This window comes from Lissotriton vulgaris, chromosome 5 (assembly GCF_964263255.1).
Source record: "Lissotriton vulgaris chromosome 5, aLisVul1.2, whole genome shotgun sequence".
Lineage (NCBI taxonomy): Eukaryota > Metazoa > Chordata > Amphibia > Caudata > Salamandridae > Lissotriton > Lissotriton vulgaris.
Genome location: NC_141693.1, coordinates 1,874,822,760 through 1,874,842,249, shown reverse-complemented (window position 1 = coordinate 1,874,842,249; position 19,490 = coordinate 1,874,822,760). Strand labels below are relative to the sequence as shown.

The following is a 19,490-nucleotide window of genomic DNA, read 5'->3' as shown; positions in this document are numbered from 1 at the left end:
GTAATGGTTGCGTTGTAAATACATGCGTTGAACGGATGTTGCGTTGTAAAAGTTTTGTTGTAATGGTAGTACGTTGTAAAAGTTGCGTTGTAAAGGTTGTTTCCCGACACTAGTCAACAAAATCATCTTGTTTGTCGCAAATAGTAAACTGGTATAAAAAACCATCAATCCAAAACCTGTTTGAACCAGAGCCAATCTTCAGCACGTATAGTCTTATTGTGACTGAAAAAAATTAGTTTTATCTACACTCTAAAAATAGGGTGCAAGCAGGCCCACTGACTTTCACACTCCAAGAAAGTTATCTCCCATAGTAGTAAGATCAAATATATTGAGTCTCTTCCAATTTTCCACAAACAATATGATGCAGTGCGAAATTCAATGGGTCTTTTAATGACATTTGGGCCTACATTCTTTAAGAAAGATCAGAATTCCTTCATTATATACAGGTTCAACTCAAAGCCCGAGCACGCATATGCCAGGAAACATCAGTGATATACAGTATAGATGCGCATAACAGTATTAGCATTCTTGTGCTTTAATTTTCTTCTTTACAGATCCAGCCAACATGTGTTTCGTCGGTCGGGTGATGTACACCCACCAATTCCTCAGGGTTGGAAAAACAACTGAATGACAGACACATGCATTGTGTAGATAAAAGGATACATCATAGATGTACAGTATTGTGGTGACCCAAATTGCCATGTCTATGTCAACCAAAGTCAGTTTCAATTCATGTTGCTACATCTCATGCCTAATGCAATCTCTCACTGTGAGACTGCGTGATTCACACAGTAGTCTTAACTAAGATGGTAGGCGTAAAGATAAGCCTACCTGTCTTGAGGCAATGAGTCCCTTTGTAACCTGTGAAGCGAAATCGGTGAGTAATAGTGATATACAACCTATAAAAACGGTTGTAGAGAATGCCAGCCCAGTCAATGATAAGTAGGCCCAAGTGCAAAGCACCTACCTCCACGCCGGTTTTACTTCCTTCCTGGCCAGAAGGAAGTAGTAGTTAATTTCTAACCAGGTGCATGGGGAGTGATGTACAAAATGTATGATCTACAGAAAACATGGAATGGAGGGGAAGGCTTTAAAACGGCAATTGTAACTCCAAAAGCAATGTCTCACATGTATACGGCAAATATCACTGAAAGTGCTGGTAGATAACTTAGGTTGAGAAATATCCATACCACACATATGCTGTCCACATGGGATGGAGTGTGTAAGTCTGCAGATAACGCTTGACATAATTCCAGTCAAGTTCTATTTCAATATACATTAGCTATTAAATGTTATATCTCTATTGGTAGACTATTCAACAGCAATAGTTGCAGTGTTCATATCCCTGACAAAATCTCCCCATTCAAAGCAACACACCCTCTCATGGAGGCCCAGGCGGAAGTACAACCGGCGTGGAGGTAGGTGCTTTGCTCTAGGGCCTTCTTATTATTGACTAGGTCACGCAGTCTCACAGTGAGAGGTTATCGTTAAGTGCACCCTTTTCTCACTGCCCGATATACATTTCACTTTGTGCACATTTCTGCACTTTCAACGGTATGTACACCACGTCCCATATTTTCAGGTAATCTTTACATTTGGAGTTTCCTGCTGTATACTAACTCATGAATTGCAACAGACTTTGGGTGACAGATAGACATGGAAATGTGGGTCTTCACAATACTGTCCTTCTATGATGTATCATTTTATCTAAACAATACAAGTGTTTGTCATTCAATGGTTTTTCCAGCTCTGAGGAAGTGGTGGGTGTACATCACCCGACCGACAAAACGTGTGATGGCTGGACGAGTAAAGAAGAAAATAAAAGCACAAGAATACTAATACTGTTATGCGCATCTATACTGTATATCACTGATGTTTACTGGCATATGCGTGCTCAGGCTTTGAGTTGTTTCTAAGGCAGGTCTCCAGGGATCACACTTGGGGGATTGGCCACCCCCTCCGAGCACCAATATAAAGAGGTAACACTACCGACAAGAGTGAACACCAACTTTATTTGGTACCTAATCACCCAGCTTGTATTTCCTCCATATACAGGTTCAATTCAACATGAATGGCATATATTCGCTTTGCAGACAGAAAGTACAACTTCCCAGCTAAGATTCTTTTCAATTGGCTCGATACCTTTTATTTCCGGGGTGAGGCAGATACCATTGGGTCTTTGCCATTTGCAGGTCACTGCAATAGTCCATGAACCAGATAGTAGAGAATTTCGCTAATTTTACATAATGCATAATTGGTTCAAGCTTTGCTAGTGTGGTTTATTCACGGGAAACAAACTACTGAACATGTACAACAACAAAACAGAACATACTCTTCGCACATCAATGTAGCTGGTAAAAGAGCAGAAGCTAAGCAGCCTTCTGAAGGTCATATTTCACTAACCCCTCACTGCCAGGGAGAGGTTAGTTTCAAACAGGACAGCACCCGAATCTATTACACTCTTAAAAGCACGTCATTCACTGTTAGGTGAGCCATAGTCTTGTGAATTCGTTTCATACAGTTTGACAGGTACCGTGAGCATGACACGACGAAACTAGAATTGTTCTGGTAAATAATGCTTTGGCCTGCATAGGTATGAATACGCTCATGAACATTCCTAAAGCATCCTCAGACATTTCCACTAACCGTTTGGGACAGAGAAATACATTTAAGGAATTACAATGTACGTTTAGCCTGGATGTCACAGTCTGGGGAATATGTTCAATTTCACAAAGCCAGATTTTTAGGTTGCTCACCTAGATTGATGGCAGAATGCAATGAGTGAGATCACTACACCAGCAAATCTGTTGGGCTTCAATACATCTACTTACCCACTTGGTATGGCGAGTCAGATTTTTTCAGGGTGTGCTATTTTTAGGGGCTACTGGGGCGAGAACTCGATCTGACAAAGAAGAGGTATTGTGTTCATTCAGAAAGTGAGTGAGCAGTAAAGTTTTTACTATTTTGTCACATTTGTTGTATGTTCAAAGACAGAGGTCAAATGGCAGCTTATGTGTTCTAACGAATTGCTGTTGATTTTATCCTGGCAATTGTGGTTCACTTTTCTTTATCGGACTGCAAAGATAAAGGATTTTGTAAGGTGGACTGCCTGAGAATTGTGCACAATTCTCAGACAGTCCACCTTACAAAATCCTCTACCTTTGCAGTGCGCTACCACATCCACCTTTAGTAATAGATTTATTAGCATTAAGAGAGTTTTAATGTGAACTAACAAACAGTCCTGTCCCGCCCTGAAGAAAATGATATTAGTTAACTAAGAGCAAAATCCAGCATCATGTGTCCCCTATATTCGGGCTAGGTTTTTATTATACATGGAGCAAAAGTTTAGTCTATTAAATCAAACCAGAGTTTTTTTTTTTCCAACACAAATGCTGAACTCATAACTGAAAGTGCTCTTGTATGTGATAATGAAGAAAAAGAGGACTGTGAAATACAATACTTACCTTAGATCACACAATATGAGACAGTTTATGAGTCAAGAGCATTAGATCAGGCCGTTGAAGGCACGAATATTTGAACCCCTATGTCGTCAACGTCCTTTTGACAAAAGGGGGAGGAGGCAAGAAGCATAATAAAAAAAACAACACATTGGACAGAGCATCACAGCCAGCATTACATAGGGACATTAACGGAGGTGTAATTTATTTAAATGGTGAAGGTTATTGATGAGGAATGGCAATAAAATACACAGAACAGGGCTCGAAAAATCTAAAGAATTGTTACTAGACCTGCAGGTCTAGTGACTTAAATAATCTACTCCACCCAATTATAATGCTCTTGACCCATAAACTGGTTTCAAATTATGTGATCTTGGGCAAATATTTTAATTCACTGAGACGCCATTTTAAAATATTTTAATTCACTGAGACGCCATTTTCTAAATACGGAAGTTCAGCACATCTGCTGTACAGAAAACGTTCTTGTCTGATTTAATAGACTACACATTAGCTCCATATAGAATGCAAATCTAGCCACATACAAGATACCCTTGACTGCAGACTTGCCTCTAAAGTTCATTAAATGTCTTGTCATCAGGGCTTAGCTAGGAATGTCTCTCGCATCATGTTTAAAAACTATCACTGTTAATAAATACATAACTAAAGCATAAAGTGTCTGCCCACTGTTATTTGCATTCAGCAGATTTTACATTGAAATGGCCACAGAATTTGTCACGGACATGTGGTTTTAAAACTATATAGTGTACAATGTTTGGAAATAACGTTTTTGCAAATATTGGTCATTTGCACATCACCAAGTGTTCGGATTGGTTTTCCTCCAATTTAAATCTTTGTTAGCATCACACTTCTGAATTACAAAAAAAAAGTAATTTCATAATTTCTGATCTACTTGTACTACTCATTTACAAGCTGCTCAAATGTTTTTGAGAAAAAAGAAATTTTAGTGCATTTTGTTTCACAATTGTCAAACAGCTCACTTGACAAAAAGCATTAACTTTAAAAGAGAAAGAAAACCCCCCACAGTTTTCCAGGAACACATGAGCGACAATTAGTAAAAAGACAAACTGACATTTGACCTCTGTCCTTCAACAGTTGGCAAATGTGTCAAGATAAAGCACGGTTTAAAGTCGTTTTAATTGCTCATTTTCTTTCTGAAGGAACAGAACACCGGTTTCTTCCAGCTTAACTTTACCCACCAGCAAGGTCGAGTAAATGCTAAAAATAGCTCGACCTGCTAAAAAAATCACTTGCGATTGCTAGTAGATTCTGAGTTGGACGTCTACCAAGGGGATTTTCACTTAGTTGAAGCTGAAAGAAATCTTATATAGACTGACTGACTATAGACCATGTGTGTTTTGACAAATAAAATGTTAGGCATGCCAGTGTTTTAAAAAACACTCCACAAAGCTGACCACCATCCGGGTATTCTCAATGGTTAGGTAGGACACAAGGGCACCTTTTGAGTCTGCTTATGCAAGGCTGTAACAATATTTGTGTCTGCGCTGGTAGACTGGACAACATAATGTATCACCATCAAATTAAAAGAAGTCCTTTTTAGTCAATACAGACAGACTGAAGAACATTCTCAAACGACTGAGCCTGTGGGGAAAAGATGCCAAACCACCAAAATAAGCATCCCCCAGATGATATCGTAGATGCCAAGCAAAGGTATTTCAAACAACGAGAAACACTGTTAACTTGCAAAGAGCAGGGACTTCATGCCGCCCATCTTTGGCTATGCTATCTATGTTGCTGTGATGTTGTCTGTACCCAGCAGGACTACCTTCCCTTTTCAAAATACACGTTGCCCAAAGTTGCTGCCGCGTATTGTGGAACCTTTGGTCTTTTTACTTAGATATTAACTGATTGATGAAGTTGACATATGTTCTAATTCACAAGTACAGAATTATATGGGCACTCTAAGTTGTTGTAAAAGGATTATGAAAGAGGTCCATTTTGTTCACAGACTGCTCAAAGTCCCGATCTACTGGTAACTTCTGGGCTTAAATAATTACTTAGATGAAGGTTCTCTACTTTGTTTTCACTCAGTGTGATGTACTCTGGGTCTTGAAAAGGGTACCACTAGGCAATGTTCTGTTCACAATTATGTTTTTGTAACACAACCCAAGCCAGCCTATGTAGACATTGCAACTGAAACCTTAAATTTCCCTTTTTATTTTAAGAAAAACACCACACCCAGAAATAGGTGTTGGGGCCCTTTTGAGAGCTAAGTGACTACTACCATTACCTTGTTTAACATTCCTGAAAGACAAAATAAACCTACCGTAGCAGAACACCTTAAAGTCATGATGGTGTTGAGCCTCAGAAAACTTTCGAGGTCCTGAAAATAAGTTCTCAAATGGCAGAAGAATGAAACGTAGCCTTTACAAAAGCCAATAATTAAATAATTGTTGAATTTAGGATGCTAGGATTAAGCCATGGCTCAGTGAAGGAAGCTGCATAAACATTAATCTGATTGGCGAGACATTGAGGTCTTCTTCCCATTAAGCAGTCACATACCCCAATTAAAAGTGGGTTGGTATTTTCTGACCTCTGCGTAAGCCCGTTTGTCAAGGGTAGGAATTACAAGTTGGGTGGCTTTTAAGACATTCAGTAATTATCGGGTGCATTAAATATCTCACCCGTCATTACATTTTTGGTAGGCGCAATCTGCTGAATTTAACGAAGGAAACATGTACATATTTACTGTAACATGTCAAGTTTTATATGGTAAGCATTAAAAACCATATGTTGGCCCCAGAAACTCTTAATAGGTGCTAATTATCACATCCGATAAATGATATACCCCAGGTTATTGTTATTTATATTGAGTGATAAAAAGCACCAGGATTCTGACAAACTCTGAATCAGCTTCCATAGCCTGTCAGCCATCTCTATCAAGTATTGGCTAAACCAAGAACACTTGGCATTAACTACAACGGGCTTGGAAAACAAAAAACTGTAACTGCCTCCCACTCTCCTGCATTCAACATGCCACCCAGGAAGTGGCCAAATAATTATGTCAAAAGACAGCTTTCTTTTTGTTGAGGAGGTAGGCATGTACCGTTGACAGTTGTAATGGTGTACTTTTGTGCTGCATGAATATCCCATCTACCCATAGCTCTCTTGTTATGGCCAGTTCTAACTTCACTTTCAGAAGACCTTTCTGTACATTTGATTTCCAATATGCCTACTTGTGGGATGAGAGTCATCTGCAAGCACACGCTTCTCTCCCGACTACACTTTCTGTGGTTTACAATTACATCACCTGGCAGTGAGATTCTTATGGCAGATGCACTATTAAAACTACTGGCAAAATTAACAATTAAAATAAATGCGTAAATTATTTAAGGTGACTGAAATGATTAGGTCGACTGCCTTGACAGACTTGGCAGCCAAAACGATTTTGTTTAAACATCTGATAGTAGGAGCAACTCAAACCAAAGGCAGTCTTTGTAAGTTATATATGCAAACACGATCAATAGTCAACTAGCCAGTCCAATATTAGTGTTTTGTTTTCTCAATACCAGTAATTTACCACATGGTCCATTCACTCCAAATCTAAAGCAGGGTGGCAGCCTTCAGCCTCTTTAACCATGGTTAATTAACTCAAGCTTTGAATGAGGTAAAATGATTTAGAGGCAAGGCAACGCATACCTTGTTATTTGCTATTTATTATGCCACTGCAGTGCTTTCTGTAGAAAAAGGCTAGCTTACTTACGGGTTTTAAGGCTTCCATCACAGACCAGCCAGATTCGGTCCCCAAATATGCAGTTTACTGGGCACTAGAACCCCCAATAGATAATTTTCCAGTCGCTGGTGAGCACTCATCTGACGGGAATGAGAAGACTTCGAAGTAACCTGGTGCAGCCCAATAATGGTGTCAGTCACACCCACAACTCAACTTGCTTAAGAGGCACACTTCACTCCCTGCCTCCCCATAGCGAAAACACGTAATTAGACGGATAAAACTGACCGATGCTAGTGCTATTATTTAGACAAATACACTGAAGATAGTACTTTTTGTTAGACATGGAGTATTCAGAAAGCACAGCTCGCTTCAGAGGGCTGTCTAAGGGAAAGTGTAGTAACTGGGTTCAAGATGTAGGATTATCAGCTAAAGTGATAACGTTAGTAGCCGTAGGTCATTATAGCAAGGACAGTAAGCTGTGCTGCAGCCTAAAAGCCCATTTGCGCAGGCCGTTTTAAAACTTCTTCCTTAACCTAAAAACTATCTTCATTGCAAATTGCAAAGAAGAAATCCCACAGGGAGGAGCTGAGAGCTAAAAGCAGAAGTATGGAGGGTTTCTATGTGAAGCATCTGTGAGTCTTACTCAAGGTTTGTGACTGGTGTAAATGGCGTTAGTGCAGGTCTCCTTCCCGACAGTCCCCCATTTTTTTTACCAAAATCCTTCATAAAAATAAAGTGGCGACACAATCAATTTTGCCTCATTGGTTTACCTTCACTTGGCAATCCATGGCTTCGACCTCTAAATTCTGATAAAGTCTGAAAATCGTGTGTAATAGCACGAAACACGGGTTAGCTGTTTTAATCTTGTATGCTACTACAGGATCAAATAAAACCAACCTATCAATTGAGGTGAAAGCAGATACAAGCCTACACCCATTTCATTTTATGACCCTTAAGAATGATGTTTTCTGCCCCAAGTTCAGTGGGAAACGGGTTCTAATGCTTTTTAGTTACAATATAACAGTTTCTTCTGGTGGCAAACATCCAAAAAGTGCATATTAAGTCAGGGCCGAAACAGAAGCCAAAAATCGACCTTGGCAAAAAGATTAAACCAGGCCCACACTGCCAGAGGCAATGGTTTGAATGGACTACTAGGGGCGTGGATGAGTCATGGAAGCCCATTCTGTTCTGAAAGCAATCCACTATTTAACTACGGGGGAAAGGTCAGAGTGGCAAAAAACTACAATCTGGCCCTGTGAAAAGAATATGGGATATTTTATATTTCACTTTATTTGGGTAAAAATGTTACACTGATGAAAAATTCCTTCTGACTCCCTGAAATGTGCTTCTCCCAATTCTCCTTCATGAGCTGTAGACCAACTCTATTCCAAAGAATGGAACTTTTCAGGTGACAGGTCACCCATCCAAAGAGGACAGTGCTTCCATACAGTTGCTAGGTCTATTACGATCCACCACAAGAACTTATAGTATGCCAGTAAGTCCTCCTATGTTGACAGTGAGGAGAGATTGTGTTTTTCAAACAGATGGATCATAAAGCCCTACTGTTGCCAACGTATCAAGCAAAACATAAGCATGAGTAGTGTAGTGGGGTTGTGGCTCCAATATCCCCCGTGTAACCGGAACCCAGAATAATACAATGAGAGGCATCGGAATTACACAATTCTGCAGCTAGTCAGTTTTTGTATGATTTCGGATTTTGGTGCATACGCATAATTCGATTTTCCCAAAAAGGCGTTTGTAGCTCAACCAGATAGAAGTTTACTATAGAAAAAGCACAACAGGTGGTTTTGCATAATGACGGACCCTTTGAAACGGTTGTATGGACTGTATTAGACTGCTATTAATATGCTACTAAAAACTCAAAACTTTGTCCTGAGTATTAATAGTTGTTAAAGTGTGAATATAATTTTGTTAACAAAATGATGCCGTTTTCTTTGATCTTTTCTTGATGCAAAATTTTGTCATCCGGGACGCATAAACTGGGCTTCCCCCGCCACGTGATTCCAGTGCCCAGGTTATAAGCCCAGCTTCTTATCTAAAGACATCACCCGATTGCGGGGTAGGTTGAAGGGGTGGGCAGAATCTATTTCCCTGTACATCAATATCCTTCTCATTCACCATAGAGCCCCCTCCTATCTGTCTGACTTAGCCTCACCCTATGAACCTTCCAGATCCCTACGCTCGAAGGGAACAGGTTTGCTTAAGATCATGTAAAAAAAAAAAAAGCCAGACTTGGAGGCAGATCTTTCCGCACTCTCGCAGCTAAGGAGTGGAATACCCTTCCTATGAATATCAGACAGGAAAAAAGTGAAACATCCTTTAGGAAACATCTAAAAACATATCTTTTCACCCTCTAAACTGTCTGATGCTTGCTCCATCTAAGCAACACTCTTCTCCATAGCGCGGGGACACGTTGAGAGACGTCACCAGGCGCTTTATAAGCTCCTATAATAATAATAATAATAATAGGTGAATGTGATGGTGCTCGATAAAAAGATATGTACCAATACAAAGGGCAATGTAAAATACAGGAGATATATAAAATAATATCGAATAATTGTCTATTTTTGCTTTCTTACCTAAAAAAAAGTGAAAGAAAGGGGGTTGGGGGTGGGGGGTATCCTGGGCCTCTTGACACTCAAGGGACCGAGAACACGTCTTGGAAGAAATAGGGTAATGGGTAAGGTAAGAATGTTTTTTCTGAGCCCGAATACAGAGAAGCAGTCAACGGGAGTGTGACATTAAGTGGTTACTCACAGAGGGTAAACATTAGTACCAGGTCTTGTAAGACTGAATGCTTTTTGGGAAGTATTCCCTAGACATGTCAATATGGTAGAGCTGTTTAGAGTGAAAATTGTTACACGTGTATCCCCATCCCAACTATATTCACTTGGACACTTAACGTAGGTGATCACCAGCGGTGTTATGAGGTGGAAAAAATCTAGAGTGTAAAACTAGTTTATCGATTTCCCAATGTCATGATGAATCAACACCAAAGCACAGAGGTGATGCATCAAATATGTGTGTGTGGAGGGGAGGGTGGCGTCTGCAGACAGGGGAGTAAATAAGTTCTGGTCAATAAAATGTCCGCTTCAGATGGCAGAAACATTGCAGCATGGGGTCTTAACGAGCGGCCATACATCTTGGGCTCAGAATCCTTACCTTATATGCCTTTCTTCTTATTTCATGCTCTGCAGACGACAGCAAACAATGTGGAAGTTTGTAATCCCTAGTTCAGCTGCTTTTTAGTCAGTTCCTACAACCGCTCTTGTGGGACATCTCTAAATTCAAGAGAAATTTGCTGGGCTGGGACCTGTCCGGGAATTTTGAAGTTCAGGCAGTGAAATGTTCGAGGAGCTATTCTGCTGCAACCTTTGTATACACCTACAGAAACAGAGGTACAGAAGTAGGGGAAGAAAGCCAGCCAAACCTTTAAAGTTGAAGGAAGCTCTGCAAAGTTGAACAAGTAGTACTTCTTGTCAGAGGTGAAGTCTTCCACTTTCAGAAAGTCTAGAAAAACATGCCATTGCCAGGGAACGTAAATGAGTAAAACAAAAACAACATTAACTGGAGTGCACTTGGGGGGCGGCGATGAAACATTTTGCTAAAGTGCAATAACAATTAAGTATGGATCCCACCGAGTTTGTGCCAGGTTAAAATGAGGCATTATTAGCTCGCCTTGGAGTCGGTGGTAAAACCAACACTTAACATTTGGGTTCAATTCAAAAACTGTCCTCAATCTAATAACTGCCACAAAAATCAACTGCACATATTTTGTGGTAAAAACAATCCGACTGCTGTAGTACAATTCTACAAAAAAGAAAAAAAAAAAAAAAGGGTGCCATACAGACGGTTTAAGTGGTCACATTGACTGCATAATGCAACAAGCATTAATACAATAGGTCTCGCATTACTGAAATTTAAAGCTGCTGGCGTTGCTAATATTAATGCAACACCAACAGCTCAAAATTTCAGTAATGCCAGAGCTATCGCATTGCAAATGGATTGCAGCACTCATGCTTTACCTTTACACATCTTATGCTAAAGCTCGGGTGCTGCGATTGGTTCAAAAGTAAAGAAATAGAAAAAAACATGGTCTTTTTTCTATTTCTTTACTGTTGAGGCAATTGCGGCACTTGCGCTTTAGCTTAAGATGTTAAAAGCTAAAGCAAAAGTTAATAAGTAGACAAAATAAAAAACAATGCAGCCACGTTTGTTAAAGTTAAATAGAAAAAACCCCCTTTTTTTAAATTAAAAAAAAATAATAATTAGCTGAGGAGTGCAGCGCTGCTAGTTACACAAAGAAAAAAAGGCATTGCAGGAGAGCGTGTCCTGTCTTGCAGGCAGGAGCAAGCGTACCAATCGCAGCCAAGAAAATGAATGGAGATGGGCCAAAGCCCTGGGTGATCTCAAACATAACACTCTATCCACAATCTCCTCCTGGATAAATCCACAAACAGAAGAAAAGCCATCTTCATGCAAGTCAAGCACTGCACCAAGTACCTGCCAATTCCTGTAGTCACATTCAAATCCACACGTGCAGTACCAAGAATTACTTCTTCACCAAGATATCAGCCTGCACCGATGACACCAGCCAGACATCTTCCTTATCACCAACACCTCTCATCCCCTGAAAATATCCTACAATCTCCCCATATATATCCTCTACACACTCAAGGACACCACCACCTACCAAGAAAACATTAGCCCATGTGACATCCCTGTGACATGCTGGACCCCAGATTGACCGCCAGTGAATTAGTCAAATACAGCCACTTCACAAAACTCACCTGGACCGGCCACTCCATCTTCTCCAGCCCACGTGCCACAACCACCACCACCCCCACCGCAGCTTGAACAAAGTTACACAGACCCAGTGGATCAACACCCTCAACACATCCAACCTAGACACCACCACAAACCTGTACCAGAGTGTCAAAAATGTCAACACCTGGATAACTAACAGTGTCGCCCCATCAAGACCAACACACATCAGTGTACCATCTTGCTTGCTTGGTGGATCTGAAGAACTGAGAACGAGACTTCAAGTGACTAGAGACAAGACGGCGTGCAAGCAAGAACACCTCCAACATAACCACCATCAAACCCTCTCTCACAAGCTACCAAAAAATGCTATGAGAGGAAAAGTGCCCTAGTCGATCCGAAAAACTCTAGCTCTAACCACAGCAAAAAACTCTAAGTTCTTCATGAAGTTCTCCAATCCCACTGCCCCAGTAAACAGCATAACCCCCGCTCAAGAAGTCAGCTACAACTTCATCAACTTCGTCCATGACCAGATCAACACATTCTACAGAAACTTTAAACCCCAGCCCAGCCGACAGACTCCCTCCACTCACCCCCCTCCACCACAACCAGTTCCGGCTAACTGCAGATCACATGGAACCCACCCAGCCCCCAGGACACCACCCTCATGAGCACTGTCCATTCAGGAGCTCACCCGGATCCTTGTACACACCACATTTTCAATATCGGAAGCCACACGATCAGCCACAAACTCACCACTTAGTTCAACACCTCTTTAAGCACGGCCACTTTGCCCGATGACTGGAGACATGCAGAGGCCACTACTCAAAAAGTCATCAGCCAGCCGCAGCAAACTCAAACATGACCGACCCATCTCCCTACTCCCCATCCCACCCAGGTCCCGGAGAAAGCCATCAACGGCCAACTCATAAAACATATGGAACAGAACCAACTCCTCAACACCTCTCAGTCTGGATTCCGCAGCAAACAGTACAAAGACTGCTTGGATAGCCATTAAAGATGACATCCGAGCCCTTCTCAACCAGAGAGAAATGGCCGTTCTGATCCTCCTCAACCTCTCAGCAGCCTTCGACACCATATCCCACCACATACTCTTTAAAAGACTACACCACATCGGAATTCAAGCAGACACACTCAAATGGATCACCTCCTTACTCACCAAAAGATTTTTTTTTTTAAAAGGTCGACCTACCACCATTTCCCTTCAAACCCCAAGACATAATTTGCAGCGCCCCCCACAGATCGACCCTCAGCCCCACCCTCTTCCACATCTACATGACATCTCCGGCAGACATCGTCTGATCCCACGGACTCACCATATCCTGTGCAGAGGACACCAAACGTATCCTATTCCTCTCTGAAGACCCACCACCCACTACCACCAGAACCAACAGGTACATGATGAGCATTGCAACATTTATGAAGGACAACTGCTTGAATCTGTACTCTAATAAGACGGAAGAACTCCTTTCGGCAATGACACCGAACTACTCTTCGGCAACGACCCCTGTTGGCCCCCAGTTTTAGGACCATCACCCACTTATGCAGAACACCAGAAACCTCAGCGTCATCCTGGACAGCAAACTGATAATGAAGTCCCAGATTAAGGCAGTCTCAACTGCTTGCTTCCTCACTCCACGCATGTTAAGGAGAATCTTCAAGTGGCTCGCCAGGAAATCAGACACACTGTCACACAGGCCCTTATCAACAGCCGACAGTACTATGGCAATGCTCTCTACGCTGGGATCTCCATCCACCTCCTACAGAGACTTCAGACCATACAGGACACAGCAGCCAGACAAATCCTCAACCTCCCTTGTCGATGCCCATCACCTCCCACCTCAAAAAAAACTCCACTGTCTCCCCATACAGAAAAGATGCCAATTCAAAACTACTGATCTTTGCATACAAGGTACTACTCAACCATGAATATGCCTTCATCACCAACTCGTTAGCTTTCACCATCCTTTCAGAGAGCTATACTCCATGTCCCTCTCCCTCCGTCATCCACTGCAGCAGAAGTGGAGGATTCTCTTTCTCCTGCCTCACGTCATGAAAAATCTCTCCCTGCAGTTACGAACCGCCTCCTCTCCTGGAATTCCAAGGGGTACTCAAGACCTGGCCAGTCGACTCATCCCCATGTGCCCCCAGCACCACGGATTCCCGTGCTATATTTATATCCATTGACTTATTGAACCCTCCATAGAGATGCCTTCACACAGCTCCTGGACACACCTCCCTCAAAGATAGATTTTGCCTTCCTTTAGCCTCTGAAAAAAACCTTTGTCCCTGCTAATTTCACCAACCTTCCCTTCACTCACCTTCCACTGATCTAAAACTTACAGAGCAACAAAGTCTATATACTTAAAAGGGTTTCAGAGATTAGCAATTTGGTCATACCAGAATGCCGCACAAAGACTCCTACTATTCACTTATTGGAAGACACACACCTTACTGACAAGAATGATCCTGGTCTTCTTACCGTACTCGACCAGTCTGCAGATTTTTACACAGTTGACTAAGCAGTAATGATCCACAAACTATAAACAGTGATGGACTTTCATGACATGGTCGGCCTACATCGCCAATAATTTATCCCATAACTACTCTTTATCCTGCAGAGTATCGCAGGGCTCTAACCCTCCTCCTAAAATGTTTACGGTCTAAATGGAACCTACTGGAACTCTAACGGCAGCATTGATGTGTGTGTGACAATTCTATTTGAAAATCATCACTGCTCACCACATTTAACAACTCGAAACCGGCGTCAATCTCACTCAGAACCAGATTTCCATTGCTTACCTACAACTCAACCCAACCAAAACTGAATTCCTCTTCTTCAAAAACCAAATCCTCATACAAATTCAAATTTGTCTCTGAAATAAACCTGGACAGTATCACCTCACAGCTGGTATCCAACACAGACACTCTGATTAAAAAAACAATCTAACAATGGAGTCGATGCCCATGCGCACTATCACCGAAAGGAGGAGACACGTACCTCCTGAATGGAAAAGACTTCTTCAAACAAAAACAAAGTGCAAACATCCGGACCCAACACTAGATGGCAGACTTATGAAAAGCATGTGATCTAAAGCTCACATGCCTCAAACCTGCAGTTACTGCACATATCAGAATTGTGTCAATAAGCCGTTCCAAGGTATCCGAAAATTGTAGATCTCAAAATGATAGGAACCATGCCCCACTAAGACTTTACCACACTTGGACTAAAATTTCAAGTGAGCACGAATCACACACATAGTTGGTGTTGTATAGAACTCTGCAGCGCTCTAGCGTCACAACTGTGCGTACATAAAAAGCAGATACCAATCAATGAACAGGCAAATACCGAACAGCTTATCCCTAGAACCGAGGGATCAGTGCATACCCTTGTGGGGTAGCCGTGCGCTCAAAAAGTACGGCTTAACATTAACATTAACATGTTTACCTTGTGAGCTGCTTTTGCAAAGAAATCATCGCATAGATTTCTAAAATGCAAATGTAACCTTAAAATGTTACTGCCCCTCTAAAAGTCCACCCACGAAAGTGAACAAACTGCAGCAAACTTCCCGAACATATTTCACACATCTATAATCACAAACATACAAGTTAATTCCTACCACACAGTGGTGGAAAAGAATGGAGGAAGGCTTGTGTTTTTTGCTGTAAGCACGAGTACTTTTTTGGGCGATTGGGGGGGGAGGGGGGGAAGTGTTCAGTGACTGCTCTTTTGGCAGCGTTTAATCAATTCAGATTTCCAGGATGCCTACATCAACACTTTTTAGTCATTCAAGCCAGGTGCTAACTCAGAGTTGACCTCTTTAAGGGGCTGACCTCATTCTGCTTGCTTTAGAGGTATTTAAAATTCTGGCCCATGAGCTACTGGGAAGAATCAGCACCTAGCGTTGCCTCACATGCCCTGCGTGCCTGGCAGCAGCAAATCACTAACATATCACAATGCAGCAGATTCCTAATTACCTTTCACCGGCAGCAGCCCTCGTTGATATGATCTAATTCAGCAGCTCGTTTCGTAGCCAGGGCCTGCTCAGGGCTATTGAAGCAGTCTTGCTTTTCTCCAGGCTCGGGTTTCGTCTCACTCGCTCTCTGAAGCAGGGTGGCCACCCACCACAGTGGGCAGACTGCAGGCTCCCCTGGGGGGCTAGCTCCCGCAGGTGATGCAGTTAGTGTGGTATCCAGCCGCTCTGTCCCCAGGTGACTTCGAGTTCCTTGCATTGCAGTGCTCGCAGCCGCAGATGGCATAGAGTGAAACCCCAAACAGACCTGAAATCACATTACCTGCAGGTTAGTGCACACTGCTACCACTGGGTGGGATGGCCAGCCCGGAGACAGACTGCCTGGCATACTGCAGGCCTTACACGATCAACGGAAAAGGGCTTCCAGCACCAATATGAACCAGCTGTTAGGTGCCCCCTAATCACACAGTAAGCAACGTTTCCTTTAAGACGGAATAAAGACTTGGTGCTTTCGAGAATGAGAAATCCTCAAATAGGATCTTCTTTTGAACAAGAATACTCTGATCAGGAACAAACCCTCGTTTGGCAACACTTTGGAGCCAAATAAAATAAAGCTCCTCAGATCCGGGTATGGTAAGGCTGCCCGCTTGTATGGTTTCTATGATATGAAACGGGTCTCATGCATTGAAGCATAACAAACAGCGATAGCACCCAGGATGTGAAGATGTTGAACGTGGCTACATGAACTCTACACTGCTGCTGGGCGAACACTAATGCTGCAGACAACCATGGAGGGAATAAAAAAAAAAAATCGCACCAGCATTCCTGTGAACTCTGGAAAATGGGAACAGTCAACATGAAATTGGTGCTCCAGGGAAGAAAGTGGCAAAAAAATCCATAAATTGATCCGGCAGGACGATAAAGAAGGGTGTGTGAAAGAACAGCCAGCCACAAGCCCAGGGACATAGCAACTCGTGCAAGGGCCAGTATCAGATAATGGGCGGGTGGGCACACCCTGAAAGCACAACCTTGCACTGCACAGGAGAGCTCATTTACTGGGAGAAAGCTAGAAACCCCGCTCTTCCTACAAGTGTGGAGGTGTGGTAGATGTATGCCACAACTGCGAGCAGTTTCTCTCTTACTTGCGACACTCTCCTCCTTCTTTGGCGATGGCTCCCGTAATGGGGACGGGGGAGGTTCATGCCACCGGCACAAGTACATTTCTGTGGTAGCGAGGTACGGCAGCTCTTCGCTGTCCCGGAGGAGGCCTCTGTCCACGAGCGGAGCATTGTGTCCCTTGCCAGAAGGGCACGTTTTCAGAGGGCTCTCGACCACAGGCTGCACTCTCTCGGGAGTCTCTTTGCTTCGCAGCTTTCGCTCAGCGCAGGTTTCAGACAAAGAGTCGGACAGCTCGTCTTTCACTGGAGAGTTCTTGGGGGTTTTGGTTTTGAGTTTTGAAAATTCAGCTGCCAGCTTTTTCACGGGAGTTTTTCGTTCAGCATTTCCAAACATAGACTTCCTGTTGTAATAAGAAAAAGAACAAGATTTAGTATACTTGTTTTAGAACAAAGCGTGTATTTGAAGAAAGAAATTGCTATTTAGTCTACATGCAGAGAAATTGAAACATTGGTACTGTACATTATGCAATATCAACAAGCCGTCTGGGATTCTCGAAGTTGAACACTGTCCGGACAGAAAGTAGCATTGGGTATTCTCTAGGGTGGTAGCCTCCAATAGACTTGTGCTGCTTCCTTAGGTTCATTCACCCCAAGTGTGCACTTTCAATTTAGCCTCGCTCAACCATTTCAAAATAATCCCTAATGTATCCCACTATGAATGGACTTCTTACTTGTTGCACATCTTATCATCTACAAAACAATGTACGTTCGCTTACTGAATTGTAGACAGTGCCATGGATAACGGCCTGGGAGAAGAGAGTCCTAATGCTGAACCCTTTGCCTCATTCTGAATATCCGGTCAGCCCTCTCCAAAACACCCAGCCTTCATTATTGTCTGCTAGATCTCTGCCCAGTCATAACCCAAATGGTCTTCACCATGAGACGAACGAGGAATCTATGTTGCCTGCTCTAAAGCCCAGTGGCGCTGAGATATTCCTACAGGATGACAAAGCAAGGCTAAAAATAAGGCAGGGATTCCCCTTCTGGGTGGAGGCAGAAATCTATGGCATGTGTGGCACCCACAACAAGAAAACATGGTGCACCCTGTGCCATTTGGCACAATACAGCATGCCAGGCAAGAACTCACCAGTAATTCTTGCCAAAGATGGGACAGTCTGCTCATAAGTTTCCAGAAAACAAAAGGATGACCACCTGCTCTATAGATGAATCCGTTGTAATTGCAACATTTTATAGGGAAAAAAAGATATTAAACTTGGTATCTATACAATATGTAATGTGCAGGATTTACTATACACAGCAATCTGTATTTGCTCCCAAGAACAGTTTTCTCATCACAATAAATGAAACTTAAAAAGCAAGTTAAAGGCAGAATTAAAAAATAAAACGAGAGCCTACTTATCCTGAAACTCATTAGCGCCATATCGCCCTTAGGGCAGCCAGAAAAAGACAACTTCTCTGGAAATCGCAACACTGCTACCAGAAATTCCCACAACCCATCTCAAATAGAAACATACTCCCTGCTGCAACCACGGACTAAACCTCACTTCTTAATGCCTAGTAAGTCCCTTTCTCGAGACTGTATTATCAGTATTTGGACAGCAGACGTCTGACGTGTGGTCTCGTAGCACTAGGGTCATCCAGAGTGCATGGCTGTTCATTCAAGTCTGCCGAGAGTGTATTGCTGCACTTCTGGCTGAAAAGAAAAAAGCATTTGCAATGCAATAGGTCTCGCATTACTGAAAGTTTGAGCTATTGGCGTTGCTAAGAATAATGCAACGCCAACAGCTTAAACTTTCTGTAATCAAGAGCTATTGTTTTTCTCTTTTATTTATTTTTTAAGCAATCGCGCCTCTAGCGCTTTAGGTTTAGATGATTGTAAGAAAAGTAAATAAATTGAAAACAAGGCGTGCAGCCACATTGTTTTTCTATTTATTTACTCTTGTTACAATGGCGGCTCCCACACCTTAAACATCTTAAGCTAAAGCACGAGTGCAGCGATTGCTTCAAAAGTCAATAAATAGAAAAAAAAATGCAGCTCCAAATAACAAAAGAAAGGCATGGTATGCAGCGTAGGCGTGCCAGACTGGTTAAGTAAAAAAAAGCATGGGGGGGGGGTCCTGCCAGGAACGGCAGGCAGAAGAAAGTGATTTAAACAAAATAGTGCTCAGAGGCTGTGGCTAAAACATCTGGAGTAACAACACAATTAACAGGAGCAGTCCTCATGGGAGGTTACAAAAAAAAGGAAAGGCGGTACTAAGGAGGTACTACTAAGCCTTTCACCAATGAAAAGCCACCATTTACAAAGGACAGTAACAGAAGCCAATCAAAAAGAAGGGCAGAAAGTGGGTGGTGCTTCATGCCTTTATCCTGAATACAGCATGTCTGGAGGAGCCAGCACAAA

General features: G+C 42.4%; 1 protein-coding gene across 3 annotated transcripts in view; it reads right to left on the bottom strand.

Moving 5' to 3' along the window:
- MSL1 (MSL complex subunit 1) overlaps positions 1 to 19,490 on the bottom strand; it is a 114,458-nt gene that overhangs the window by 87,100 nt on the left and 7,868 nt on the right. Inside the window, exons 3-4 of one of the 3 annotated variants that reach the window (XR_015296079.1) lie at positions 15,417 to 17,469; positions 11,536 to 15,365 (exon numbers count right to left, since the gene is read on the bottom strand). Coding sequence is in view for 1 of the 3 variants with exons in the window: in XM_086924370.1 (XP_086780496.1) it covers positions 17,093 to 17,469 (377 nt within the window). In the remaining 2 variants the exon portion in view is untranslated. Of the gene's footprint in view, positions 1 to 11,535; positions 15,366 to 15,416; positions 17,470 to 19,490 lie in introns of those variants that run through there. The other 2 variants (XR_015296078.1, XM_086924370.1) reach the window with 2 other exon arrangements.